The 26,632-nt window shown below is 47.6% G+C and overlaps 1 protein-coding gene across 8 annotated transcripts in view; it reads right to left on the reverse strand.

The window, feature by feature from the left end:
* Positions 1-26,632, reverse strand: part of TMCC1 (transmembrane and coiled-coil domain family 1) — a 78,681-nt gene that overhangs the window by 33,953 nt on the left and 18,096 nt on the right. The window contains exon 1 of one of the 8 annotated variants that reach the window (XM_065642364.1): positions 16,361-16,465. The exons of 6 other annotated variants lie outside the window; for them this stretch is intronic. In XM_065642364.1, coding sequence (XP_065498436.1) covers positions 16,361-16,399 — 39 coding nt within the window. In that variant the 5' untranslated portion in view covers positions 16,400-16,465. Of the gene's footprint in view, positions 1-1,454; positions 1,579-16,360; positions 16,466-26,632 lie in introns of those variants that run through there. One more of the 8 variants, XM_065642366.1, reaches the window with a different exon arrangement.

Raw genomic sequence — 26,632 nt, forward strand, 5'->3', positions numbered from 1 at the left:
ACCACAGATTGACTAAAAATACTTTCTCCTTTTAAGTAGATCAGTCGTCACTTATCTTTTGTACTAGTTCTCCAGGCGCCTCAGCCTAGCTTTGATTATGTCTCTCATAAAAATATAACCCCCCTTCCTTGTGAGTTGCAAAAAAGCAAAACCCGTACGACCCAAGATTTCTCTCTATACTCAGCTCACCTTTAAACTCTGTCAGTGGCTCTAGGTGCTGGTCTGTGGCTTAGCAGCGCTCCGCAACAGAAAATGGCTCCCCAAATAACATGAAAATAGTTTGAATGCTTTTGGTATTTTCACTTTTCTTTGTCCCAACAATGCAGTTCTGTCCTCTGGGAATACGCGTGTGCAGCCAGCACAGGACGTCACCCAACACAGGACGTCACCCCCCGGTCTGTGCCCGCAGGGAAGGTCCCAGGGAGCAGAACCCGGGAGGAGAACCCGGGCAGCAGATCCTGGAGCAGATCCCAGAGCAGACCCCGGCCGGCACAGGGCAGGAGGTGTCCCTGTCCCACAGCGCGGGGCCGCCAGCAGCCCCGGCATCGATGAGATCCGCTCGGATCAAGGGCAGGGGCCGCTGTGCGGCTCACCACTGTTTTCTTAATGAAGTATCTGATTATAAAGTCAACCAAAATAGTTATAGCAGAACTAGGACGTGCAGGCAGATTTTCAAAAACGTGCATTTCTGTCTTGAATAACAGGGAATTTCATCAAACTGCCTTACTGTCCTGATAAAATACAATTGTTAAATGCTAAAGAGATTCTAAACAACATTAAAAGTTGATCTCAGCCATGTTTCCTCTGCTGTTCACATTCCTTGCTGTTTAATAAATCTGTACACAGCACCTGCTGACAAATTCTCTCCATTGTGTGCTGTTTGGGACAATTCCAGCACACTTCGTGGAGCAGCACCAGGAGGAAGGCTGACCCAGAGCTCCCGGGGAGAAACCACCACAACTGGAGGAGCTCTAACCGTAAGCCCAAAAGACACAGACTGCTGGTATTAGAAAGCTTTTCTGATCACTAAATCACTCAGATCAGATTCTTTAAGTTCATAGGGAATCTCCCAACACAAAACCTTTCCCCTCACAGCACGACAAGTTCGAACACTTAAAGGACAAACAGCAGCTCAGCAGTGCAAGCATTTTCCTTCTTTTAATACCGAGCCCAAGCTGGGCCACGGATATTGCTTCCTATAGAGCAACAGCAGGGAAACAAATCTAACCCGGTCTCGAGAGAGGAGACAGGAGATACTTCATCTCACCCCTCTGGCGTCGCAATAGGCAGCAGCTTGCAGACTGATTTCTAAAAAGCGAACTTCAGCAGCAGCAGCGAACAAAACTGCTGAGCCTGGGCATTCATTGGCGACCCAGGTCCCTGCCCAGCAAACCAGCGCATTCACAACCCCGACACCGCCGCCGGCCGAGAGCACAGGAAGCCGCGAGACGTACGTGTGGGGACGCCGGCAGCGAGCCGTCCATGGCAGCGCGGGCAGGGCCGCCCGGCACCGCTCGGCCGGCCCGGCACCGCTCGGCCGGCCCGGCATGCTGCAGCGCGGGCACCACAGCGCAGCTCCAGCCGCGCTGCCACTCTGCACGCACAAAGCAGGACCTTGTAACATGAGGCAGCAGCACCCTGGGTGTCTTGGCAGGAGCCCCAAATGCATGTTTGAGAAAGCAACTGCAGCCCTGAACGAGCAAGGCAAGAACGCGCTGCACAAGAGTCACCCAGTCTGCTAAAAATACTTCGTCGCTGACCCTGTCAGGAACACATCTGAATAGAAACTCTTGTTTTCTGGAGGAGAATAAAACCAAAAAGCAAAATACATCTGCTGTCAACGGCCTCAGAAGTTTATTTAAAACAAACAAAGAAACACAAAACCCAAACACAGCCTGGAACAGAAAGGCACCTCACATTTTCTTCCAGCAGGAACACCGCTGGGGTGAACGACACGCTTTACACTCCAGAGCTCCGGGCAAGGTGCGGCCTCAAGATCTGCTCCTCTGTAACCTGGGACAGGAGGTTGCTCCCCACACGAGTTCAGGAGGTCCCTGCAGATCCATTCCAAACCTGCTCCGCATTGCACAGTCCCAGGGGAGACAAACGCAACCCCCGTCACCCGGCCCGTGTCCCTGCACAGCTTTAGGGAGCCCTGTCACAGTTTGGATGCGCAGAGGAGAGCAGAAGGAGCTGCCGGACTGGGAACATCGCTAAAAGATGCCATTTACCCGGTGTGTCCCTCTGGGCAGCGAGGTCTGTCGGGAAGCGGGCCGGGAGCTGATCTGCTCACCAAGCACAATGGGCAGAACGCAGCCCGAGCAGTTCTGACAGCGGGAACGAGCCCTCTGGGGAAACACAGCAAGACTAGGTTTTTATTTTAGGCCTTGAGTAAGCACAGCAAGCACACCCTGTATGTTTTGGGAAGCTGTTGGGTGGTGGGTAATTTATTCTTCTGGGGAAGGAGAAGCGAGAGAAGTTCCTTCATAGCTTGCTGCTCTGCAGTCAGACAACTGTTTGCCATCTATTCATAACAGATCTATCCTTAAAAAGAAAGTTATTTTTAAGAGATGTTAATTGATCCACAAGGCATGTTTTCACATGGATTATGTTCTGTTAATTGCTAATCAGCCTGGTTGTCTGTACCATACTCATTCAAGGAAAGCAGAGGCGTATACTCAGTCTAAGAGACACCTCCCTGTGTATTTCCCTCAGTTTTCCAGGTCGCAGACATGGTGCATTCTCTGGATTTGCAGTAAGTACCAGCCAGGCTGTGAGATGCTGCTCCGAGCAGGCTGCTCTGGCCCAGCGGTCCCAGGGCTCTGTCTCCAGTGCCCATCTCCAGCCCTTCCACCGCTGTCTGCGGGGCTCCGCAGCCTTGTTAGAGACAGGAAAACGAAAAGCCTGCAAGAACTGAGAAATATTTAGGAAATCTGGTAACGACAAAAGATGGGCCTAAAAACAATGACTGTTGTGCTCCTCCTTCTGCTCCACTCACATCAAAACGCAAACTTGTTTTTCTGACTTAACTCACTTGGGTTTACCGTTTTGGGAAATAAATGCACTTCAGGTTTAGCCAGCGAGCGCACTCACAGCAGTGCCTGCCAACGAGCAGTAACTGTGATCGGTTTGCAAAGGGAACCTTGTCCCAACTCAGGTTGATACATTTCTAAGGTTTACTGTAATAATGCATTGATCCTAATACAAATTAATTCATTCTTACTCTCAATTTACTGTACAGGCTCTGTCTGGGATTTAGTATGATGACTGCTCAGATGGACAATAAGGTCCCACCTGGGTCACAATGAGCACACAGCTCAGGTCACCTCTCAAACCGCTGGCAAGCCGTGTTTGCAGCTGCACGGCCGTGCCAGGCCAGCACAGCCCCACGGGGACACCACTGCCCCATGGGGACACCACTTCTGAAACCCCACACTGTGGCAATTAGCTCAGAGAAATTCTTAAACTTGCGTTACTTTCAATCAATAGGTTAGAAACCCAACGGCAAAGGCAGCGTCCCCCGAGCCGCGTGCTCTGCCTGTCCCGGCCCGTGACACCGTCTGCCCACGGCCGCCGCCAGCGTCCCTCACCGACCTCCCAGCACCATCACCCCAGCTAACTGAGCAGTTACAGCACAGTATTTTGCATTAGCCCAGCTTATTTGGACAAATGCTTGGCAATTTTAAGAAGAGGACAGTTGAGGTTCCACAGCAAATTCCACCAAAGTGCCGTCAGTTCCCCTGCGGCCTCAGGCCGCCGCGCACAGGCCGAGCAGCCAGGGCTGACCAGCCCTCTCCGTGCCAACCCCAACTGCTTCACCACGCTCCCCATTCACAAACCTGCTCTCTCAGCAGACAATAGAACTTTTCTGAAAGTACCTAGTTGTTTTCTGCTTCCCAAGGGGAGTTTTTCCACACATTTCTAATGAAAACTGTCATTGATGAGCTGAAGACAGCTCAGCTTTGTTGTAAGACAACAAAGAGCGTACACAGATCGCACACAGACCGGCCCAGGAGACAGGCAAAAGTAGTGCATGAAAACACCCTCTCAGAGCAGCTCTGCTGAATAACTGCACAAGAGCGCCTCATATTGTTAAAAATAGAACTAATTTCTGCTTTGGCAGTTGGAGTTTCAGCCAAAATATCCACCAAGCCACTTGAATAATTGTTGCTTCTCCATGGCATAACAAAGGATCTAATGCAATTTACTGCCCTTTCTGTAAAACGTTATATAAATACTGTTCACTAATTTTTCAGCAATGAAGTTAACAGAAATAATGTTTATAATACTGTGCAGCAACTAGCTGAAATACTACCATAGCTGCCAAGGCATCAGCACCATTCTGTACACACAAGTGATTTAATCTCTCAGGTAATTACCTCCTGGAACAGAGCAGTCATTTAATCTTGCAATCACGTTTACTCAGAAGGAAGCTGAAGAAGCTCTAGGCTGGTAATCCTCAGTGACCTGAGACACATGGTGAGACACAGGGACCCACAGCAGCTGAGGCACTGAGATTGCTCTAAAAAGTACACATACAGTTTTAAAAAGAGCTACAAGTAAAATGTAATTTCACAGTAACTCAGACTCTGCATATTGCACAAACTGCTTCTGTTTCAAAGAATTGAGCTTTTCTTTTAAAATCTTCTTAGAATTTCATCTCTCTTCAGAGAAACTTCAGGAAACTGCCTTCTTTCACACACTAACTGGAACATACGACATGAAGCCCTGGCCGCCTGTTTCTGGTGCAGGCTCCGGAGGAACCGCCGTGCCCGGTGACGTGCTCCAGCACGGGGAGCCCTGCATCCCACCCCTGCCCTCGGGGACCACTGCAGCCCATGAGGACACACAGGGCTCTGCACCTTCCTTACAAACCCTGTTACCATCAAAATTCTCTTTCTCAAAGTCTCAGTGCAACGGGATTCCTGGGTTACAGCATTAAATCAATTACAGTTTCCAAAGGAAGTTTAAGTCCTGAAAGGAGAGCAAATATCTTACAAGATTAGTCTGTGCTGAAGCTGTTCGCTGTGAAGTTATGAAGGATGCGTAAGAGGCACTTTGAAGATTAAAACCAAAACCAAACCCCGGCAGCACAGTGTTTTTCGTGCAGCGCTGACCAGGCTCTGCAGCGGGCGGCCCAGAGTGCAGCCCGAGCCAGGCGGGGGGCAGCAGGACCAGCTCCAGCCGCCCCGCCAGCTTCAGTCATCCTCCAGCTTTTGGGATGCACTCGAAATTCTTCAGTATACAGAATTTTGGATCTACTGCCAAATGAATCCAGCCACCAGATCATCATTTATCAATAATGAATTATACCGTCCTCCCAACATTAATGGCTACAGAGTATGATTAACCAGGAAGAAAACAGTCCCATGAAACCAAAGCAGCTCTCATGTAAGCGGGCATCAGACCAGCAGGCAGTACTGACCAGCTCCTGGTGGAGTGTGGCAATATTTCAGCAGTAAAGAACAGCAGGCATCCCATCCGTGCTGCTGCCTGTTCTGTGCAGGGGCCAGCAGAGCCCGAGGGCTCTCAGACACGGGGCCGGGTCCTCACACCGAGTGCCAAGATGGAGCCATCCAAACTCAAAGTCTTCAGCATATATAGTATACATATACGACCTTCAACAAATCTCACTTTAAATGCTTTTTCTCTCTAAACATCGAAGTTTAAATAATGCCAATTTCCCTTCACCTTGCTGAAAACCATTAGTTACATACATTAAAAACCAAACAAACAAAGGTCACATCCCAGATGTCTGGAAAAACACAAACATCCTGAAACAAACGCTGTCAATGAAGCGATCAGAAAGGGCAGGGCACGAGCAGGTAAGAGGAGCGTGATCCCTGGTAAGTGTCCAGCTGTACCATCCGCTGTCCGTGAGATGAACGGCCACGAGAATTCAGGGGTGAGATCAGAAACTACAGAACAGCCTGAACAATTGGGTTGATGCGCCGTAGTCAGCAGGATGCAAGGATGCTGAGTAAAGCGCTGGTTCGGCAAAGCCGCACTGATCTCCCTGACCGTCCATCGCTTCTGCTGGACGCCCGAGGGTCCCGGCTGTGCCAGCCCCACCGGCTCAGCGCACACCGGGGCTTCTCATCTCAGCCCAAGCAGCCGGGCAACAATACGGACAGGAATGGTCAACGCCAGCAAAAAAGGACCTACAGACCAGTCTGTCCACAGCAATTAAATGCAAGAGCTTCTTCAATTAAAAGCTCTGAGAACAGCATTAAGACTTATCCTTTCCATTACCCTATTTGCACCAATATATACATTTAAGGTTAAAAAACCAATGCAGCCCATGCCAGCTTGCAACTCAGCCATGAGCCTGAGCAACAGCAACACTCAAGAGAACGAGGGTACATCTAATCCTGAAGAACTACTGTGGAAACAACACTGAAGACTAAGGAATAAACTACTTTAAAACTGAATTTTCATACCAAACTTCACACTTCATAATTAATTTCACTGCTGAAAAAGTAGCGAACCTTCACAATTCTCCTGCCTCCATCAATACAGACGTACAATAAAACCAACAGCACAGACTGACAATAAAACGATAAACTTGAACTTCTGTCCCTCATAGTTCACCACAAAAAATTTTCCCACACCTTCTCATGGTATTTGACACAAGAAAACTCTGGAAGAATATGTAGAAATTCAGTAGTTAGTGAAGAACTAGAAAAGATCAACAAATCTCACTAGCTTTGAGGAGGTCTCCAGCCCAGACCTACAGCTGTATCCTTTACGGAGGAAGGATTTTTTTTTAAAGCAGATGTTTATGTTACGTTCAGTGTGGAAAACAGCTTAATGATAGCTGATGACTTCTGGAACTAAAACCCTGCAGCAACTAGCTGTCTATTTTTGCCAGCCAACCACACGACCAGCGTTTGTTTTGAGAAACCTGTGACACCGAAGCCACAAGCCCCGGTGCTGCCGCGTCCCTCGGGTCCCCGAGCTCTCAACACCGCCCTGCAGAAAGAACGTGTTCGCAGGGACTCTATCTGTGGATAAACAGGAGGTGCAGGCACATCATGTGAACTGTGACAGCAGTCAATGAGAGCTTGTTTGGCCTTTTTAGACCAAATTATTTCAAGTCTAAAATGGCGCAAGGATTTCTTTGCATAGTCTTCAGCTTTTTCGCTCACTGCTGGCATGAAAAGCAGTGTTTCCTCCTTCATCTCTACTTTTAGCATAAACCAAGAAGCTCCAATGCCTCTTATGTACGTATGATACGAGTCACTGAATACTAATAAAGTTTGTCTACACGGCATAATGAAGACAGGTTACCTATTCCAGCTTTAGTTGAAATTGGTCAGATACCACCAGAAGTCAGCGTGTGCTAGTATGGACCAATTCTCTTTATTTTATAAATAAAAAGGCAGTCTATTTATCTTTGGTTGTTACAGACTAGACTGCTTAAAATCCTGTCTTCTTTTTGGTGGGCAGAAAAGCTCAGAGGATTCCAGTAGAAATGCCAAATACTGTAATTAGAAGTAACAAATAAGTGTTCATTAGCTCAAGTCCCATGATTTCATACTGCTTCTAACAGTCAAGGAGTTAGGATACCAAGAGAGAGAGGATGTTGGATGTTCCTTGAAATTTATATTCTGCTATTCTGAGTGTCAAGATGCATTAAAATGGGCTCAAGCATGCATTTGGTTACATTAAAAATCAATGTGATTTAAACCCTTACACCCATTATTATTTCTCACCTTCCAGCTATGTTTCTTGTTTTGTTTTTGAACAGGCGATGTTCAATCACAATTAAGTTTCAGCAGAGAGACGGGGATAGAGAGAGAGAACAGTGGGAGCTGTCAGAGAGCAGGGAGAACCGCTGCCCCCCCGTGCTCAGACACACAGCACTGCTGGGCACGGTCCTGGAGCCGTAACAGCGCGTGTCGGGGTACAGGTGCATGCCGTGGCCTCGTTCTGCCCTGCTGAAAACAACACTTTGATGTTATTTAGAGGTTAAAAGGAAGAAAACAGGAAGTCACCGCGCTCCCACGACGCAGACGGACCACGGCACCCGTGCACGACCTTTGCCGCGTCCCAGCCCCGGCCGCTCCGCTCGCGGCGCCGGCGCCGGCGGCAGTGCTGGGGCGGCTCTGCCTGTCTGTGGAGCACAGCGCAGTCGCTCCAAACGCACTCAGCATAAATACTCCCTTCAAAGAGAAGGCTGCTTTAGAAGTTACTGGCAAAGGAGATATAGACAAAGAACACTGCAGAATACGTGTTTAACAGTCAAGGTACCGCTGCACAAGAGCGGTTCAACACGAAACGTCAGGTAATTTTTATCTTTATCCTTGGAAATGAGGAGGGTGGGTAGATCCTTGCCTAAAACGTTACGAATACCAAGCCTCGCTAGGACTGTGCCTGAGCTACAGTCACGTCAGGCTGTGACTCCAGCAGCGTGTGGAACCCGGCGCAGCCCGCGGGGCGGCCGCGGTTCGGGGGGCGGCAGCAGAGTGGTCAGCTGGGCTCACAGGCACCCAAACTGATGCACAACAACGTAAAGCCATCTGCTCGAGATCATTAAGACAGAGAGGTACAGAACCCACAAGCTGCAGCTCAGGGTTCATCATTTCAATCAAATCTGTGATTGCCCAAAGACTCCAACATCCCTGTGGCAGCTCTGCTTTGTTCAGGAGATTTTAACAGGTAACGGCACACATCCTACCCAACTACTTAACGTCTGTCCACGTTGCATTTCTGCTGGATGCCTACTGACTTCTTTATCAGACCATTTCCCTCAGCTGCCCCCATTCCAACGCTGGCTGTAACACAGTTCTCCACTGTCCCCTGGGGACGCCCGGTGGGTTCTTCACCTGTGTTCTACAGGGCTCTGACCATTAACAGTACCCACAGAACTCCTGACTGGAATTAACACTTCCAAGAGTAGCGTCAAGAAAAACCCAAAGAAAAGCCTCTGCCAGCTTCTAAATCAAAATAGAAGAGAAATATATACGTAGGTAAGTGTGAACTGCCTGTTTCCTACCAGCTCTTGGTACTCACCAGCGGTTTCCAGTTTGCAGCCCCGACACTGAAGCTTGCACAGACAGCACCAATTCACCGGGCCAATATTTATATAGCCACTCATGGAAAAATATCAGAAAAGCAGAGGTGAAGTTGATCAATAGTATATGCATTTCTCAAGTGTCAATGAAGCATTTGAAGCTTTGACATTTCAGGCCCAGCAGTAAAACAGCTGTAACACTTTCAAATATGTACTGCTTACTATTAAAATGCCAGAAGAAAATGGCTTGAATGATACTACAGAACCAGGAGGCCTTTTTCACCCAGCTTATTATTATTTTTGAATTCTTTAATTATGCATAAAAGGTTCAAACATCTTTGCTCTTTGGTGGCAGTTTTATAGTCAGATCTGGATGGCTAGATGGAAGTTACATCAAAGGGAATGAAAAGCCGTATTCAGCTGAGTAACATGTCAGTTGCTCCAGCTTACGACAGATATAAAGAACACGTATCTGCTGGTTACAGATGGTGTCTGAGGGACATCTGATGAGCCACAGACACGCCATATGAAACGGCAGGAGCAGCTGGAGCTCAGGCTCCTCTCACAGCATTAACGTGTTGGAACAAGCTGCATCCCCTCTGCACAGCACAGATCCAGATGTGGGTGGTCACTGCAGCACCAGCACCAATCCAGATGTGGGTGGTCACTGCAGCACCAGCGCCGATCCAGATGTGGGTGGTCACTGCAGCACCAGCCACGGGCCAGGCTGGGACATCTCCCTAGTGCTTAAAGACTTTCATTTGTCCAGTCAGAAATTCTTTCCTCACTACTGATTAGCTAAATTGTTTAGATAATCCATGACCTTTTCCACCTGTTCAGTGGACTAGCTAATTTCTGAAACATCTCATTTTGAATGCTTAAGATCTCATTTTATGCAACCATTTATTTCTAGCAGTCTATGTATGAACGCTGTTCACTCTTCAGCTCCATTATGGTACAAAATGGATAATATTTACACAACGTACGGAGGCTACAGCATACCCGTGAACTTCTGCAGCTGGTATTAAACAGTATTTTAGGAAAAAGAAATACATTCCAAATTAAATTAACTCATATGTAACCCAGTGACAAGACTGAAGGATAGAACAGATCAAGTTAGAGTATTGCCAATACATTACGTTAATTAAGCAACTATTTTATTCAGAACATTAATGCTGAACACACTCAACAAAAGTGAGAATAGCTCCAAATCTGCAAGCCTTTAGATTTATAGCACTTTATCCTACCACATAATAACTATGACTAAGACATAATTTCCCTACCCAATTCCAGGTCTCTGAGTCTCCACGCCTCTGCAATACACTATTAGTTTTGAGATCAGTGGGCCTGATTCCCAAGATATGCCCAACTCCTACTGAAATTGAAGTGTTGCACTTAAGCAGCAGAGGGATGCCTCTCCTCTTTATTGTTTTTTTTATTTTTTGGGGTTGTGGGAGGGTTGTCTTTAGCATAAAGAGAACAGCAACCTGCATTTCACTGAAAGAAAGAACACACACGTCCCAACTAAAAGCTGATTTAAATGGAGAAAGCTGTTAGAAGCTTTAGTCCTGTCCCAAAGCAGCAGTCCCAGGCCCAGATCCTGCAGACCTGTGGGCAGCAGTTCTGCAGGAACACTGCACAGGCTCTGCGACCGGCACAGTGGCACACCCCCTGCACACCGGCTCTTCGTTCCCCTGCTCCCACTGTCCTGTCGCCAATGGCAGCAGGCTGAAACACCACATTTCTGATGAGAGAAATACCCTTTTCCCTGTAAGCTTTTGTTCCCCACCACCAGGATCCCGGGTCCTCCCAAGCGATGTCTCAGCGCACCCGAGGCACGCGTGGTTGAGGCAGCACAAGCCATGCTGCGCACGGGCTGACCAGCGCCCCTCATCCCGCATTCTGCGGGAGCAGCCAGTGGCTCTGGAATTGAGACTTCTACTAGTTTCCGATTTCCCAAACATGACACCAGTGCTCACAGGCTTCTGAGAGTTAAGTATGATGACCATGGATGTAGATAACATGGAGAAGTATTTTTCTGCAGTTGAGTGTTTACTAACAGCACTCAAGGGAAAAAAAAAATCCCTTGTAGTATAACTTCACAGTTTACCTTGCTGTGATCTTGGATTCCATTCTTGCTAAGTATGTGCCCTTTGAATGCCCTAGCAAAAAGGGCAAGGAAAAAAAAAAAAAAACAATCAATCTACAGTCAAAACCACAGGGTGCTGAGCATCCTTCTCTTGAAACAAAGACCACGTTTACCTTGAGGGAAGCTGGAAGAACAGCCCCGCAGGCAGAACTCAGTTTAATGGAGAGAGAACTCATGGAGGAGCCATGTTACCTGCAACTTATCTTAAATATAATCGCAAATATGACATTCATGGTGTGAAAGGATATTGTAGAACTTTGATTATTCAAGGCAGGTGCTCAGGTGCAGTCGGGGTTGGCAGAACAGGACGGCAGTGCAGAGCCCTCCAGGGACGGCTTGGGACAGCCCAGCAGATGCGACCCACCTCCAACAGCCGAAATCCTCCCAGTGGAACTCCTAACACCCATTTCTCTGCTCACCAAGTGTTTACAATTTATCTCTGATAAGAATTGTTTTGGCAGTCATTGCTGTACCCTTTGTCGAGACAGGGAATCCCAAACTGGATGTCACGTGAACATTGAAAACAAACTCAAGTTCTCTTGCTCCTGTTATTTCCTTTCCCCTAAACTTCTGACACCTTCCTCTCATGTAAACACTTCTCTGTCCTTTCTGAAAAGGACCTAGTATACATATACATTTTTGTCATTGACTGTCACATCCAGACCAGAAAGATTTGCAAAAGGAGAGCACACTCCTCTGCCTCTGAAGAAACCCTGGCTGAGGAAGAATCCACGTGGTTTATCCCTAGGAACTGCGGAGAGGGGCAAATGGCAGACAAGCCAAAATCTCTACAGAGGAGCCCCAAAGGTAAGTGATTCAGATTGAAGACGACAACACTTGTAACGCTTCCTTGGACCACGGCTGGTAGGAAATTCCAATTGTTATTGCTCTCCAGCCCCAAGTAAGCATTTCTTATACAGTCTAATGATATCCTGCAGAGCAAACTGCCATGAGCTGTGGAACTCCGTTATTAAAAGGAAAGTTGCACTTATGTAAGCTGCATTCCACCTGCCGTCTGTATTTACATCTTCTAACATCAGAAGTCTCTTTGGCAATGAGCCACCACATGCCATTCCCCAGGTCCCCAGCCAGCATGTCCAGGGGGAATGCTCTGGATTATTAGTCATGTTTTTTTCAGAAAGAGAAGTCCCCAGTCCCTCCTCTGATATCTCTGCAGGTGTAGGCTCACGTACCCTGGTAATTACCAATGTGGGAAAATGCTTCAAGTCTATTTTACTGTCGTGGCATTTATGAAGCTGTTACACTGAGACAGTGCAAACTCCTCATGAAACCTGTTACTCCTACTTCTTAAAAGTGTCAGAAGCTCATTTTCCTTTTGCAAGATGAAGGTGATATCTCTACAACATTCTCCCACACGTTTCTCCAAGCAAGATGATGCAGCAGAAGCTCATACCCTTCTTGAGGGACCCACCTTGCCTAGAAAATTCATAACGTTTTTAATCATTGCCAGTACTCCATCACTCAACACAAACATGACCAGCAACGTCTGGAGACCTATTTACATGCCACCACCTCTCAGTCTTGTTTAAACAAGCCCTTTGCCCAGCAAACCTTACAAAGTCTCTGTGCAGGAACAGATTCAAAGCTCCACAATGTGATCAGTCACACCCTGGATGCTCCGGCTGGCCTGTCTGTGGCAGAGCACCCAGAACGGCCTGCACGAGTGCACCCACTGCCCTTAGAGCTACGGGAAACTCCACATCACCGCCTGCACACCAGGGGCTGGACTAACCCGCGACCGACTGCCAGCGAGCTGTGCCGGGATGGCCTCGGGGGCGGTGAGCGACCTGCAGCCCGTCCCACGCTGCACGGTGCTCCAGCTGCAGCACCTGCCGCCAGAGACGGGATCGAGAGGGGATCGAGAGGGGATCTACCCCTGAGGGTAACCTCTGTGTCCTTCTGTCCCCGAAGGCCCATTAGATGGAACCATGCAGGCAGCTCCGTGCAGCCACGGGTACAATGATGTTACTTCAGTTCTGTGAGCGATGCAGAATTTGAAGAGCCACGGGAAAACTGCCTGCTGCTCTATGAAACACGAAAACAGGGTTGAAATGAGCCAGTTTCCAAACCCCCCTCTTACTTCTGACTCTCCCCACCATTAACTGTAGCCAAGCATGAAGAAAATGAACTCGTTTTCAGTCAAACCAGCACAACCTCCAACAGTGGATCTTATCAATAAATGTGTTTTTTCCATCAGAACAGTGATGGACAGGAAACAGCCACACAGCAAGTGGCCCTGGAGCTCAGGAGCATCCAGTCACTCTACTTTTAACTTCCTGCATAATTGTTTTACTGACTTGAGAAAGAACAGAGTGATTATACTTTGCATTACAAGCTTCTTCAAGGACTTACCCTCCTCAAGACAGGCAGACACACAGAAAAGAAGAATACAGCCATGAACAATTCAAGTAATACGCTCTGGAAATCCACACCATTATTTACTCTTTCTGTTGTGAGACAAACAGTTCTTGATTCCCTGAACAGGAATGCCTTTAGGTGGCAGTTTAAGGGACATAGTCTTAAGGTGTTAATTGCTTTAATATTATATATTAATCCATATCTGTTCACAGTAAATTTAGATTGCTAGAAAAGTTACTTTATATAATAGTACATTCATCTTCACCAAACAATTTCTATCTGTCGATAGAGACTCCCATTGATCATCCTATAGCCACAAACACAGGAGGTCAGCAGCATAAAAATTTTTTTTTAAAAAGCCATCAAGTGTTTTGTCTTTAAGTCTTAACAGTGAAGGCACAGTAATTTATGACACAAACTTTTAACAGTTACAGATGTTTAAGTGGGCAAACTAACACAGAATCCAACCAGTGACCCACAAATACCAAATACTGATTTGGTACACGTGAAATAAGAAGTTAACACTTGAAGACAAGTCTATGTAAAACCTGCTGAAATTCCTGATACAAATGGGTTACCAAATGCAAACATCCCATACATTAATATACGCTTATACAGCTCTTCCCAGATCAGTATATCAAAGTCTGACAGCCATTATGTAAACAAGCAAAAGGCATTAATCCCATTCACAGAAGGAAGAAGACAGAGACTGGGAGAACCCAAAGGGTTTGACCAAAGCCGAACTGCAAAGGGGAACCTGGCACGTGAGGCGGACCCTCCGTGACCAACCCGCCTTGTCCTTCCTGCACCCAGTCCTACGTTCTCTTTGCTCAAGTTTTACACGCACTGCTGGCAGCGTTTTTCAGTTCGTAGCTCTCAAATCTGCACAGTCACATTCTACCTGAAGCCTCCACCATGAAATATGGTTAGAAATTGGAACTGTGACCTTTCAGCTGCCATTTACTGACGTCCTGTTTCACCCAAAGAGTGAGAACCTCCTGAGAGCTGGTGCTCCAGGTCCTACAGACATTTGCATAAGTCAGTAACCATGAATCATGATTTTTGCACAAGAAATATTAATAAAGTACCGCTTTATTTTATATAGTCTTGCAGTAACTACATTTTGGCTGCTAAATGGTACGTCTGTTCTATAGTTTTCCTTTAGCAGAGCACAGGCTGCTCTGTACCACGTTTGCTGCACAGACACAGTGACCCCCCAGCCCGTCAGAGGAGCCGGGGGGAGCCTGGGAGCTGAAGTTCTCATCCCGCATCCAAAGCCAGATACACACAACCTGGTTTCATTGCTCCTTCATGCAACTACACTTTTTATTTTGGTAAATACAGACCAAGCTCTCATTTCTTCCTTCAGTTCATCACACTGTACAAGTTGGGCATCTTTTACAATTAAAATAAAAAAGTTAAAAAGCTGTCAAGGTTAAACAATTATTTAAAGCAGGCTTGACACAAACAGAGCTAATTCAGCACAAGACACAATTGTGTCAGACAACACGAAAATAGAGAAACAGCTAGAAAAACAAATTGGAAACAGTTCTCCCATAGTACAATATCAGTGTAAACATTTTTCCCAATCACCCTGCCTGCCTTGATAAACAAGAATTCCAATGGAGCTATCCAAAGGAGTTCATTTAAAGCCATTTGGCTGCCCCATATGAACACAGCTCAGATATGAAGTTCATTACTAACTAGATCAAGTCTCTGTTGAGGGGAAGATGAAACTCTGGAGAGCCTGTGGACACTTCTGCTCCCGACACAGAACAAGGCAAACCGCTAAAAGACCCAAGTTCCACTTTTTCACACTCCCTAAAAATGGCCACATGTGTTTCTTTAAGATGAGGAGATACTCAAAACAATCACAAATAAATAAGAAAGATATCAACTTATTGCAAAGCCGTAGCTTTTCCCAGGACAGTCTACAGGATGTGAATCCTGACCTATTTTAAATGCTGATAACAGCATTTTTAGATTTTGATGAATGCATTTTAAAACCTTTACAAACACACACCTGGGGCAGGGGAGAAGAGCTTAAATGAAAAGTGAAAATTCAGCTTGTTATTTAAGTGTCCAGTTAATACTACAGTTCCCGTGTCCAAGCTGATGCCCAGTGGGAACCGTGAGATGCCCGAGCGGGCTGTGCGGGCAGCCCTGTGCCATTATCCTCACCTGGAGAGCACCGCGCAGCCTTGTTCCATTCAAGGGCTGATTTTTTCCAAATGCTTGTCAAACTACATGCATTGGATTGGTTCAGTGACAAAACTGCAAGGCTACATCAATTAACTATTCTCTCCTCTAAAGCAACTTCCTGAAATAAATGAGAACACTTGTAATTATTAAACAGCAAAACCTGTTCACAGCACTCCTTTGTTCTGAAGTGCTGTATTAGCAGCAAGCGCTGCTGAGCGCTTCAAAGACAGGAGGACAAGCTCTCCTCTGGCTTTTGCAGGTGTGTCGCTGGGACAATTCATATTCCTGACTACTAAAGACGTTCCAGCCAGGATAAAGCACACGTTTAACAACCATCACAGCCAACCACCCTGTACACCCGTGTATCGGCACAACTGCCTGTCATGTTCCCCTTTTTACACGCCCTCTTCTTTCAGTCCTAAGACTAAACCGGGTCAGGAAACCGCAACCTCCCCACAAACCTGCACAATTGCAGGGTTAGAGGAACAAAGCCCGTACCTGCCAGCAGCGAGTGCCGAAACCCACCGAAACCCGGCAGCGAACTGAAGCCTTTGTGTCTCCTCGGCAAGAACAAAAGACGGAGCCGCCCCCCGCCCAGCCCGGCCCGGACCCACCTTGGAGAGCTGCCGGCGGAGGCTGAAGCGCTGGACCATGGTGTGCGGCCCGGCGGGGCTGGCGCTGCGGGCAGCGACCGCAGCCCGGCCCTCCCGCGCTGGAACCCGATGCTCGGCCGGGCCGGGCCGCCCGGGGCGGGGCGGGAGGGGAAGAGGAGGGGAAGGGGAGGGCCGGGCCGGGCCGCCGCGGGGGGCGGGCACCGGCACCCAGCCCCGCCCGGGGAGCCGGGCGCGCTGCCCGCGCCGCGGCAGAGCCGGCCCCGCCGCCGCGGAGCGGGGGCCGCGGGGAGCCGGGGCGGGGAGCGCTGGGGAGCCGGGGCGGGGGCCGCTCCCCGGCAGCCGCGGGGCTCCGCGGGGCTCCGCGCCGCCCGCCCCGGCCCGCCGTGTCCCGGGGAGTGTCCCCGCCGAGGGGCACCCAGCCCCGGTGCTTGTTCCGCCCCGCCGGACCGTCCCCCCCGGGTCCTGCTGTGCCCGCAGAGGGGCTGGGCGCCGGCAGAGCCCCCACGGCCCCCACTCCGTATGTCACCACTCTTAGAAACAGCCTTTTTAAAAGGCATACAAGCCATTGCACATGCATTATATCTGGATTTAGGTACAATCCAGAGAGTCAGACACCTGAAAACTGATGGAGATTTTCTACAATTCTGTTTGAGAGAAGCGAGGAAGCTGGTTTCAAAGCATTGTCCTGAGTTCAGCAAACACAAAACTTGGCGAATGCCAGCTCTGACAATTCCAGTAAAATCTCACTTTCAGTGGCTGACTTGCAGGTGTATTTGTTCTGCAAGCAGATGATCTTTGTGTCTCTCCCTGTTTATCTTTACACACAGGGTTCAACAGCAAGTTTGAGTTTCATGCTCAGGTGATTCACATCTGGTGAATACCCCACGAGCCCAGTCCTGCCTGGCATGGAAGACAACAAAGTGTAAAGAGGTGGGCTGGAGCTGTTAAGTGGTGAACACAGGTGTAGTCCTGGACACTGCAAGGAAAAAAAAAGACATTTCCAAGCCATACTATCATCCTCTCCCAGCCAGTTCTTCTCGCTCACACTGCTGGTGCCTCCGCACAAAGGGGCACTGAGCGCTCCCCACCCTGCCCGATACAGCCCATGCTCCGTACCCCGCAGAGACCATGTTTCCAGTGCCACCAGTCTGCTGCTGCTCCATTTCCAGTGCCACCAGTCTGCTGCTGCTCCATTTCCAGTGCCACCAGTCTGCTGCTGCTCCATTTCCAGTGCCACCAGTCTGCTGCTGCAGCTGCCCCGTCTGCTGCACGGAGTGCAGGGTAACCACGCGTGCTTCCTCCCAGACTTTGGGGTTTGCATTGTTTGACAGTCCTTAATGACAAAAAGCCTCAAAAACACGTTGTCTGAACTAAACCACTACTGACAGAGGCCAGGCTTCTGTAGAGCATGCAAAAAATACTGTGCCTTCGTTTTTGCCCAGTGCTTGCAATATTGGCCAGACACTCTGTTGTTGCTTTAGTACTAGACCGACATTTTAACATGATGGATAAATACTTCAATTCCAGTCTCTCAAAAACAATTATTCAAAATGAAATGAAAAAGAAACCACACCTCGGTTAATTTGAAATGCCATTCAGAAATTCCTTTCATGTCAAAGTTACAGGCATGCTTTGCCCATAGTATGTAGACAAATATTTTTCACTATGGAAAACACAGTAATTTGTTCAAACGAATATCAAAACTTCTCCTCTATTTTATTGCTTCTACATTATTTTTTCTGCATCACAGTTTTAAAACCACATGAACTACTCCTCCTTGTATCTATGGTGACTTAGGACACGCAAAGCCAACATGTCACCAGTGTGGATGATGGTGGTGGATGGCAGCGATTAAGCTAACCACCTGCCATGAGAGATTTCATATTGCAAGTCTAATTAAACAAAAGCTTACTGTTCAGACAGCATTCTGCTCATCTGCTCCAATCATGTACAATAGCAGCAGTCAGTGCCAACTACACAACCTGATTTACTAGTAAAACTTAAACCTTCAATAGGCTGTCATTACACAATCAGAAAGAACATAGAATGGGATCCCAGGCTGCTGGGCTGGCAGGAGCACCCACAGAGCACACCCTGCACCCCCTGCACGCTGCGGAACGCGGCGCTGGCTGCCCACTGCAGTCCTGTCTGCCCTCACCACATCCACCGGCCCCATCTGCACACCAAAGCAAACCAACGTGTTTTCACACTCAGCGACAAGGAAGTTACTGTAACAAATGTGTGAGTACTTTTAGCCTTAAAAAGGCAAACAAAAGCAATGTATTAGGCAGCGATTTACTGTGTTTCCTTTCACACATTGCACACATCCTGAAACTTTAAAGCAGCAGGAAACTTAAAAAATATTTGATATTGCAAGGAAAAGAAAAAAAGAAAAAATGTATGACTGCCTGCCTGTTGCAGACTCAGTCCAAGCAGAGCCTGACATGCAATGCACACACATCTGGGTTATCACACATGCTGCACACAGCTCAGCCCTGGTGGCATCTCAGCATCAGACGCTGCAGCAACAGCGCCCTGCAGGACTCTCTCACAGGAAAGCACTGCAAGTTTTCTGGGCATAGAGTGGAAAACAACAGGAACGCACCAGACTCCGACCCCCAGAAAGTACCAGGGCCTGCATGCTCACAAGAAGACAGGGAGATTGCTCATCTGAGCGAAAGCAGAACACAACATCTGAGCAGTGCACATACCGAACTCCCAGAGGATGCCTGGGCTGACAGAGAGGGCACCTGAACTTCACCATGTCACACTCAAGACTGAACATGTACCCTACACTGCAAAGTAGGTTCCAGCTGCTTCAGAACAGCTGCTCAAGTCAGGAAATGTCCTGGTTTGATGCTGAACCTCCAAAACTACATGGTTTTGTTTCCTTTCTGCTAATTTATCCATGCACTACTAAATGACTGGGACCTCATGTACTTGAATGTTTGTCTGCATGCTCAACGTTCATTCTGAAAACTTATACATCCTGTACAATTTTTACAATACAACTCAAATGGACACAATTGCAACATGAATGCAAAAGGGAGGGCTCTTTTTTGCATTACATTTGAATGGCTGTAGCACTGATCCCTTCAGTACATGCACCTATCTACCTACCTAGGAAAACAGAGTAACTCGAATCCATGAGCAAATCTACCGGAATGAGAAACAGCTCCAGCTGAGTTTTGACTCCGTATCAAGCCAAGGCTGGATTATCCAGCACTCCACTGCCCACCAGCGCTCTCCTCAGGCCTCAGTTTCAACGGGAAGGAAGCCCTGGCGCAAACGGCCAAAAGGACCCACGGCATGTTCCAGCCACGGCTCACCAAGGGCCGCGGACCCCACGGCTCACCAAGGGCCGCGGACCCCACGCACACTGTGGCTGTGGTGTCACCAGCTGTCAGCACTGACTCCATACAGAGTTACTCTCTGTGGTATGCACTGGGAAAGTCCACTTCACTGCCGTGCATGGTTGCACAGTCTTGTAGAAAAATGAAGGTGACTTAGGCCAGAATATTTGCCTTGTTAAGGAAAAATGGTTTTAGCCTATTTTTAAAGTCATCTACTTACTTGGAGGCTAGAGACAGGGGAGACATTTGTGGCTGGGCCACGAAAGGTTATGAGAAGAGTCAGTGCGGCTCTCTAAATAGAATTGGGATGGGAAAGTTACAAAAAGATTAAACAGAGGTGTTTATTTTATAGCCACCATCCAAAAGGAACATCTATAGATGCTTAGTTCAGCACTGAAAACCCCAGCTGTGATACAAGAGCATTATTTGGTAGCATTCTGCCCTGTCAGCTGTAACTCAGGTTTCAAAATGCAGAAATGCGTTCCACAGAGACAAAGCATTCCCTGCCAGAACTTGGACCCCTTTTCAAAACGCTCGCTTTTCTTGGAAATACAGGGAAAGTACATTACCCAGTTACCAGGCCTCAATTTTATATTCACCATGTGGGGCCAAGAGGAAACTGATGGGAATGAGACACAACACAAACCTCCCAGTGCTGGCAAAGCACACACCAGATGCTCAGGGGATTCTGCATCCAGCAGCTGCAGCGTTTTCCTCTCTGAACTGGGTCAGCACTCCTTGTTCTGCACTTTGACTATATTCAGAAGCCTTGTGCACGCCTTTCCGTTCCTCCTGCAGGAAATCTGTACCAAGAACAATCTCGCCCTTGTCTCCTGGTCTTTTTTGTGTGTTCAAAGATACACCCAGGATTTCTGTGTGTCCTTTGGGAGCCCAGTGACCAGTGGGACAGCTCGTGAAGGGAACACAGCTGAACAGTCAGTACTGCGCACGGCCGGTCGAACACACCGCTGAGCAGGGGCAGGCAGGGAGAGCCGCTCTGTCCTGCCAGGTATCTGAGGCATCTACACCGTCCTGCTTCCTTGCTGTCTGACTGCAGACACCAGCAGCACCGGGTAATCACCCTCCCACCTCAGGGCTGGACGCCCAAGTCCCCACGAGCTGCTGGTCCAGCCCTGGGGACAGCAGGGCCACAGGTCCCCATGGACACCCACGTCTGCTCCCCATCGTGGCTCCGAGCGCGGGCACACAGAGACACTGATCAGGGAAAGGAGCCAGCCGGCTGAAATTCCATCCGCAGACCGAGATGGAACGGGTAGATTAGCAAAACTGATGAGAGCAACATTCTCCTGTGCCTCTGTAGTAGAGGACTCAACATGCAGCATTTCCCAACGGATTTTTATGATCTGCACAGCTAATGAATGGCTCCTACTCTTATGTACAGACACAGGCATCTCTGTTCCGCAGCCCCCTGTCCTTGGGCTGTCATAACTCTCTTTTTCCTAGTATTACCTTCCTACAGCAACTCATTCCTGTGTAATAGATTCATTAGCGAATTCTTCTGTCTCTACTCAGGAACATAAACCACTTTAACCATTCAAAATAATCTCTCACCGTGCTAGCACTTCCAAAACTGCCTCTAATATATAGTACTCCTAAAGCCAAGACTAAAGAAGTAACGTGAAAGATTTGGACGTGCCCAACTTCTGATGAGATATTCTAAAAAGCTTACTGCATTGGAATTCCTGGAGGCTATGGTATTAAATGATACGCAGATGTATAAGTGTACATACATGTGTAACATATAGAGTATCAATTACATCTGAAGATTTAGCAAAGATTGAAGAGTAAAGGTAGTGAAATAACAGAAAGCTTTCTATATGCAAAACAGTACAAAATGTGGCTATAAACAACAAACAGTATGTTGCATAAATTAAAGGGAAGGAAAGGTGGGGGAAAAAAAATCAGGAAATATTTTATATTTATGCTATGTGTACAGACACTCCAGTGTAGTTTATCAACATAAATAGCCACACATGAGACTTCCATAGTTTTAATCTATTTCCACCCATTATCCTTATGGTTTAAAAACCGCAAGAAGCCTTGTCCTCCTGAAGAAATAAAAGTTTTCTCCCAGACCTTTTTTTTTTAAAAAAAAAAAATAATTTGAGGAGGGTTGTTATAATCATCTGCTTAGCTTAACACCGAAATAGTCAATTTTTCGTAGCAGCACGTCTGTGTTAAAGAAAGATGATGCAACTCTGGCTTGTGCAAGAGGTGCACTCTCTCCTAGTTTACACAGTCCCAGTGCTTGCAGCAGAACTCGGCTTTGCCAGCAAGTGCAGCCCAGAGCAGCGTCAGAGCAGCCACGCAGCCAACCCCGCAGACCAACTGAACGGAGGCTCTGCTCAGTGCTGCTGGTCCGGAATTACCGACTGCACAGCTGCAGCACAGGGAGCTCGTCCCCACAGGGGCACAGCTTGTCACCAAATAACAGCACATCCCACGGACAAGGGGACGGTGTGAGAAACGCTGCCCGCCAGCCCTCGGTCACATCGCTGGTGTGATCGGCCCACGCACGGTGCAGGGAATGCTCCTGCTCTGTGCCCAGCAGCGCTCCTGCACAGCCAGAAACCACGTGCTCTGGCTGTGACAAATGCCGTGAGTGGAACTTAGGTGAGGAGAACGTTAGAAAAAAAGACCTTGGTCAGGTGAGCAGAATGAACGCCTCTGGCTGCAGGAAACACAGGACTTCTAACTACAAGAAGCAGTCAAGACAACCTTACCCAGCAACCATTTAGTGATTTGAGATTTATAAAAATTATAAACCCAGAAAGATTTCACTGAGATTGCAAAAACACACTAAAGTGACCAAATGCCGATACGTTCAAGTGATCAGAAGTTGCTTCCGTACGGCAGCTGGCACATTGGGATTCGTGAGAGCGGCCCCGGCGCAGGCTGTGCCGGACACGGCTCTCCTGGAGCACAAACACAACAGTCTGCGCACATCGACACCTCTGCTTCTGTGTGCACTGCCAGATGGGTTTTCTTAGAAAAAGCTTTGGTTACAGTTTTCACCAGTTAAATGAACCTGCTCAGGCATCAATACCATTTATCAATCATAACACTATTTCTTGAAAAGAACAGCAATCTCCCCGACCCAACAGCTGGATCAAGTACAACCAGGAGCAAGCCCCAGGCATGGCAGTTTTGTCGCTGGCTTTCCCAAGGGTCATTCGCAGGCAAAGGAAAGCAAAGCACTCACATTCCCAGGGGAAAAGCCCCCTGGCCTTCCTCCACAGCCCTGCACACTCCTCCTTCCGTGGGGATGCGCAAACACCCGCCAGGACACGCGGGAGGGAGGGGACGGGTCCCGCAGCCCCGGGATGCTCGGGCACGGCTCTGGGACACGCTGGCAGCGGTGACACCACCCCGGTGACAATGGCCAAACCCCCTCCGAGGGGACATCACTATGATCTCGGAGATGAGCCTGAAAACGCAGCTCAGCAGCGCTGGAGATCCAGCAAAAACAGCAGCCGACCAGCCACAGTTCTGGCTGCTGCACAGTCCCTCTCCCAAATCCTGAGCCTGTCCTTCAAACAAGAAAAACTTCCTTTTGTTACCACATTCAGGATGGAGAAAATTCAGATTTGAGTAAAAGTCACCAAATTTTATTTTCAAATTTAAAATGAACTTGACCTAATGAGCTAGTGCCTCTGCTTAGTATCCTTTCACAAAAAAAAGAAAACACAATTAGAATTAATTCGGTTTTAGTACAAAATATCTTGTAACCACTTTTCTTTTTAAAAATGCTTAGTAAGAACTGTATTTTTTGTTTTAATATCCCTCTCGATTGAGATCTTCTGCAGCTTTTCACTTATACATCAAATTCATGGTTTAAAAAAAATTTAACATTATGTAAGTTTAGCAATAATATATATATGAAAGTCAAAACAATACTTTATAAATTTAAATGAATAGGTAGATGTCTTAGTGATAATCTCTTATAGAAGGACCTGTTTGAGTAACCAACAGTAGAGAAATTGTTTTAGTGCAGAAAGTTTGGAAGATAAAAATTCCATGTATTCAAACATCCATATTATCAGTATCAACCTGGTCAGTTTATTTTATATGTATTTCAAAATAAAATATTTTAAAAGGTGTCTATATGTTTTAAATTTGTTACTATCAGCCTATATTTTTCTGCATTTGACAGAGTATTAGTCACTTTAGGAAAACAAAATTAGATTCGAGAAGAGTGTTTAAATATTTTTCTTCTGGGTTATTTAAACTAAACTACGTTCATAATCACTGGTATTTTCCAGAAAACATTTGATGTAGTTGCTGTGTTCAGATAACGCATGGATGATGAGCAGTACCTCGGAAGGCCCATGTCCAGCTCCCTCCACTCCATCTTCAGGAAGGACCAAGGGACCGTTCTGGGTCCATTTTCAGAAGTCACAGCTCCCTGTGTTGCTGGGAGCGTGGCCGCTGTGGGGACCCTCTGCAGGGACACCCGGGCTGGGCTGGGTGCGGGGTCCCACATGGCACCCGTGTCTCCTCCCGCCACCGACTGCCGCTTCCAACGCCCTTCACCAAAACACTCATATAAAAGGTGTCATCCCCACCAGGAAAATCCCAAACAGCAACACAGAAATAACCACGGTCTAGTTCTTGGCTCTCATGTATAACGTGCATCCTCTGCCCATAAACCAGACGTCGAGCCCAACGCCACTCTGTGCTTCACAAAGGTCACTGTCACCAGCGCGGGAAGAGTGGTGCCTGGTACAGCATGGCCTTGCAGAGCAATTCAACTATTGAAGGTTAATCTCTGAGCCTGTGACACAATCCTCAGCCTACTCCTGGCATATCTCCAGCTGCAATTCAGCCATTACAGTGACCTGCTGGTATCTTATCTTGTTGCGAGATGCAAAGAAGGCAACCCTATCCCTGTACAAAGCACAAACATGGGGTTGTGCTTCTCTGCTGGTGGAGAACAGTGCTGGTTGTCACGGCACTGTCACGGAGCTGTCACACGGAGCACACTGCTGTCCACTCACATCTGCTGGAAGCCCAGGCCTGTCGCTCCAGGTGCTTGCAGCACCAGGTTTATGAAAGAGAATAAACGCCTGTTGTCCTGAAATGCCCCTTGTACACAACCCGTCCCGGTTCTGCACCCCTCGCTGTTGGGACACGGGTCACTCCCCAGGAGCAGCAGCTCTCCCTGCTCAGTAACTCTGGGATCTGTGCTGTTTTAACAGGACTCAGCTGCAGGCACTAGTAGTAAAATCGTATCTATTATTTCCAGAAGGGCTTGTGACTAACCTGATCTATTTGTATAATGAATCTTATTTTCAATATAAACCCAGTCTTTATGGCCAAAGCTACAAAATGTTTTACACAGGATGAGTCATGAAAAAAATCTCAAATGTCTACCATCTACCTAAATGGAATGGGAGTACAAACACTACAGTATGATGTTAAGAAGATTCCTTGTTCTTTTGCGGAATGGGTTAAAGCCCAAGTAATTTTTATAGATCCAAGACATATTGTTTATAGCCACAGTAGACTTTCCACATGGTTTTAATGTCAAAAATTTCATCTTTTGTCTTTTCACAGGTGGTTGTCCCAGGTGTGTTTTATGGTATTTAGGACAAAATAATTTGTGAAAAGTAGTTCTGACAAATAAATTACTGCTTTAAAAGACTGTATTTGGAGAGAAACTGTTCATTCTTCCACAGCTCCGCTACATATACTGAAAGGGTGGCACAGCCGAATATGCTACCTCGGTTATGTTAATATGTGATGGGCAGACCAGTGTGACTGCTTGAAAAGAGCCATTAGAAGTAACTAAGAAAAGCAAGCTTACTGTTAGTAGCTTTTTGATACTCATGAAGTCAAAGTCATCATCAGAAAATACTGAGGAATGTGCAAACTAAAGACTGGAAACTGTTATTGCAGAAACATACGTCGTCATTTTTTAACAGGCAGAGTGACAGAACAGAGATTTAGGCTGTTAACTAGAATCCAAAGAGATTTGAAATATTTATGAAAACTGATCCTCAAAACTGAAAACAGGATGAGTGTTAGAGAAGCTAAGGGCACAGAAGTCCCGTCAGGATTCAGAAGTGAAGCGAGGGGTCCCTGGGAAAGCTGCTTCATGGGGATCTTGCTGCACAACAGCAAATCCTTTTCCCCATCACTCCTGAAACCCTGCAGCAAGTGCCAACCTGGAACGTTTGGGCCTATGGAGGCAAAAGCTGCAAATCCACAGAACAATTTGATACTGCATTCAGTCAGGTTGGTCTGCCTTCCTAGGGATACCAGAAGGTGTCAGCCAAGGGCTTCCAGCAGATCCTCCAAAACAGTTCCCTGCACAGAAACCCTGAAGGACCGAGCTGCCCTCACAGCCACTGTGCTCCAACACTGACGCTTGGCGGGTAAGTCCAGGTGACATCAAACCATTTCAGTGCTAAAAAAAAAAAACAAACCCAAAACTAAAAAAAAACCCCACACACCAAAACACAAGGCATTGCACATTTGTAATTATGTCTATTTCAATAAGATTGATCTTGTATTTTTCCCATAAAACCCTAACAATGTCAAAAGGCTTCATTATTCCGTTCAGAACCGCAGGTAGCTACCGCCTGAAAGCGCCTGAAGTATTTTTCCTCCTACTAATATTACAGTGAGACGTGAGGATGACACTTGCCTTCATTCTTGATTGCATTCGTTTTCCTGCCAGCAGGGAAGGAGCAGGAGTCCCCCAGAACCTTCCTGAAGCCACACCAGCCCCGGGTGTCCCTGAGCACGGCCCCAAGGCCGCCGGGCACGGCCGGGTGTCCCTGAGCACGGCCCCGAGGCCGCAGGGCACGGCCGGGTGTCCCTGAGCACGGCCCCGAGGCCGCCGGGCACGGCCGGGTGTCCCTGAGCACGGCCCCGAGGCCGCAGGGCACGGCCG

Source organism: Caloenas nicobarica, chromosome 11 (assembly GCF_036013445.1).
Source record: "Caloenas nicobarica isolate bCalNic1 chromosome 11, bCalNic1.hap1, whole genome shotgun sequence".
NCBI lineage: Eukaryota > Metazoa > Chordata > Aves > Columbiformes > Columbidae > Caloenas > Caloenas nicobarica.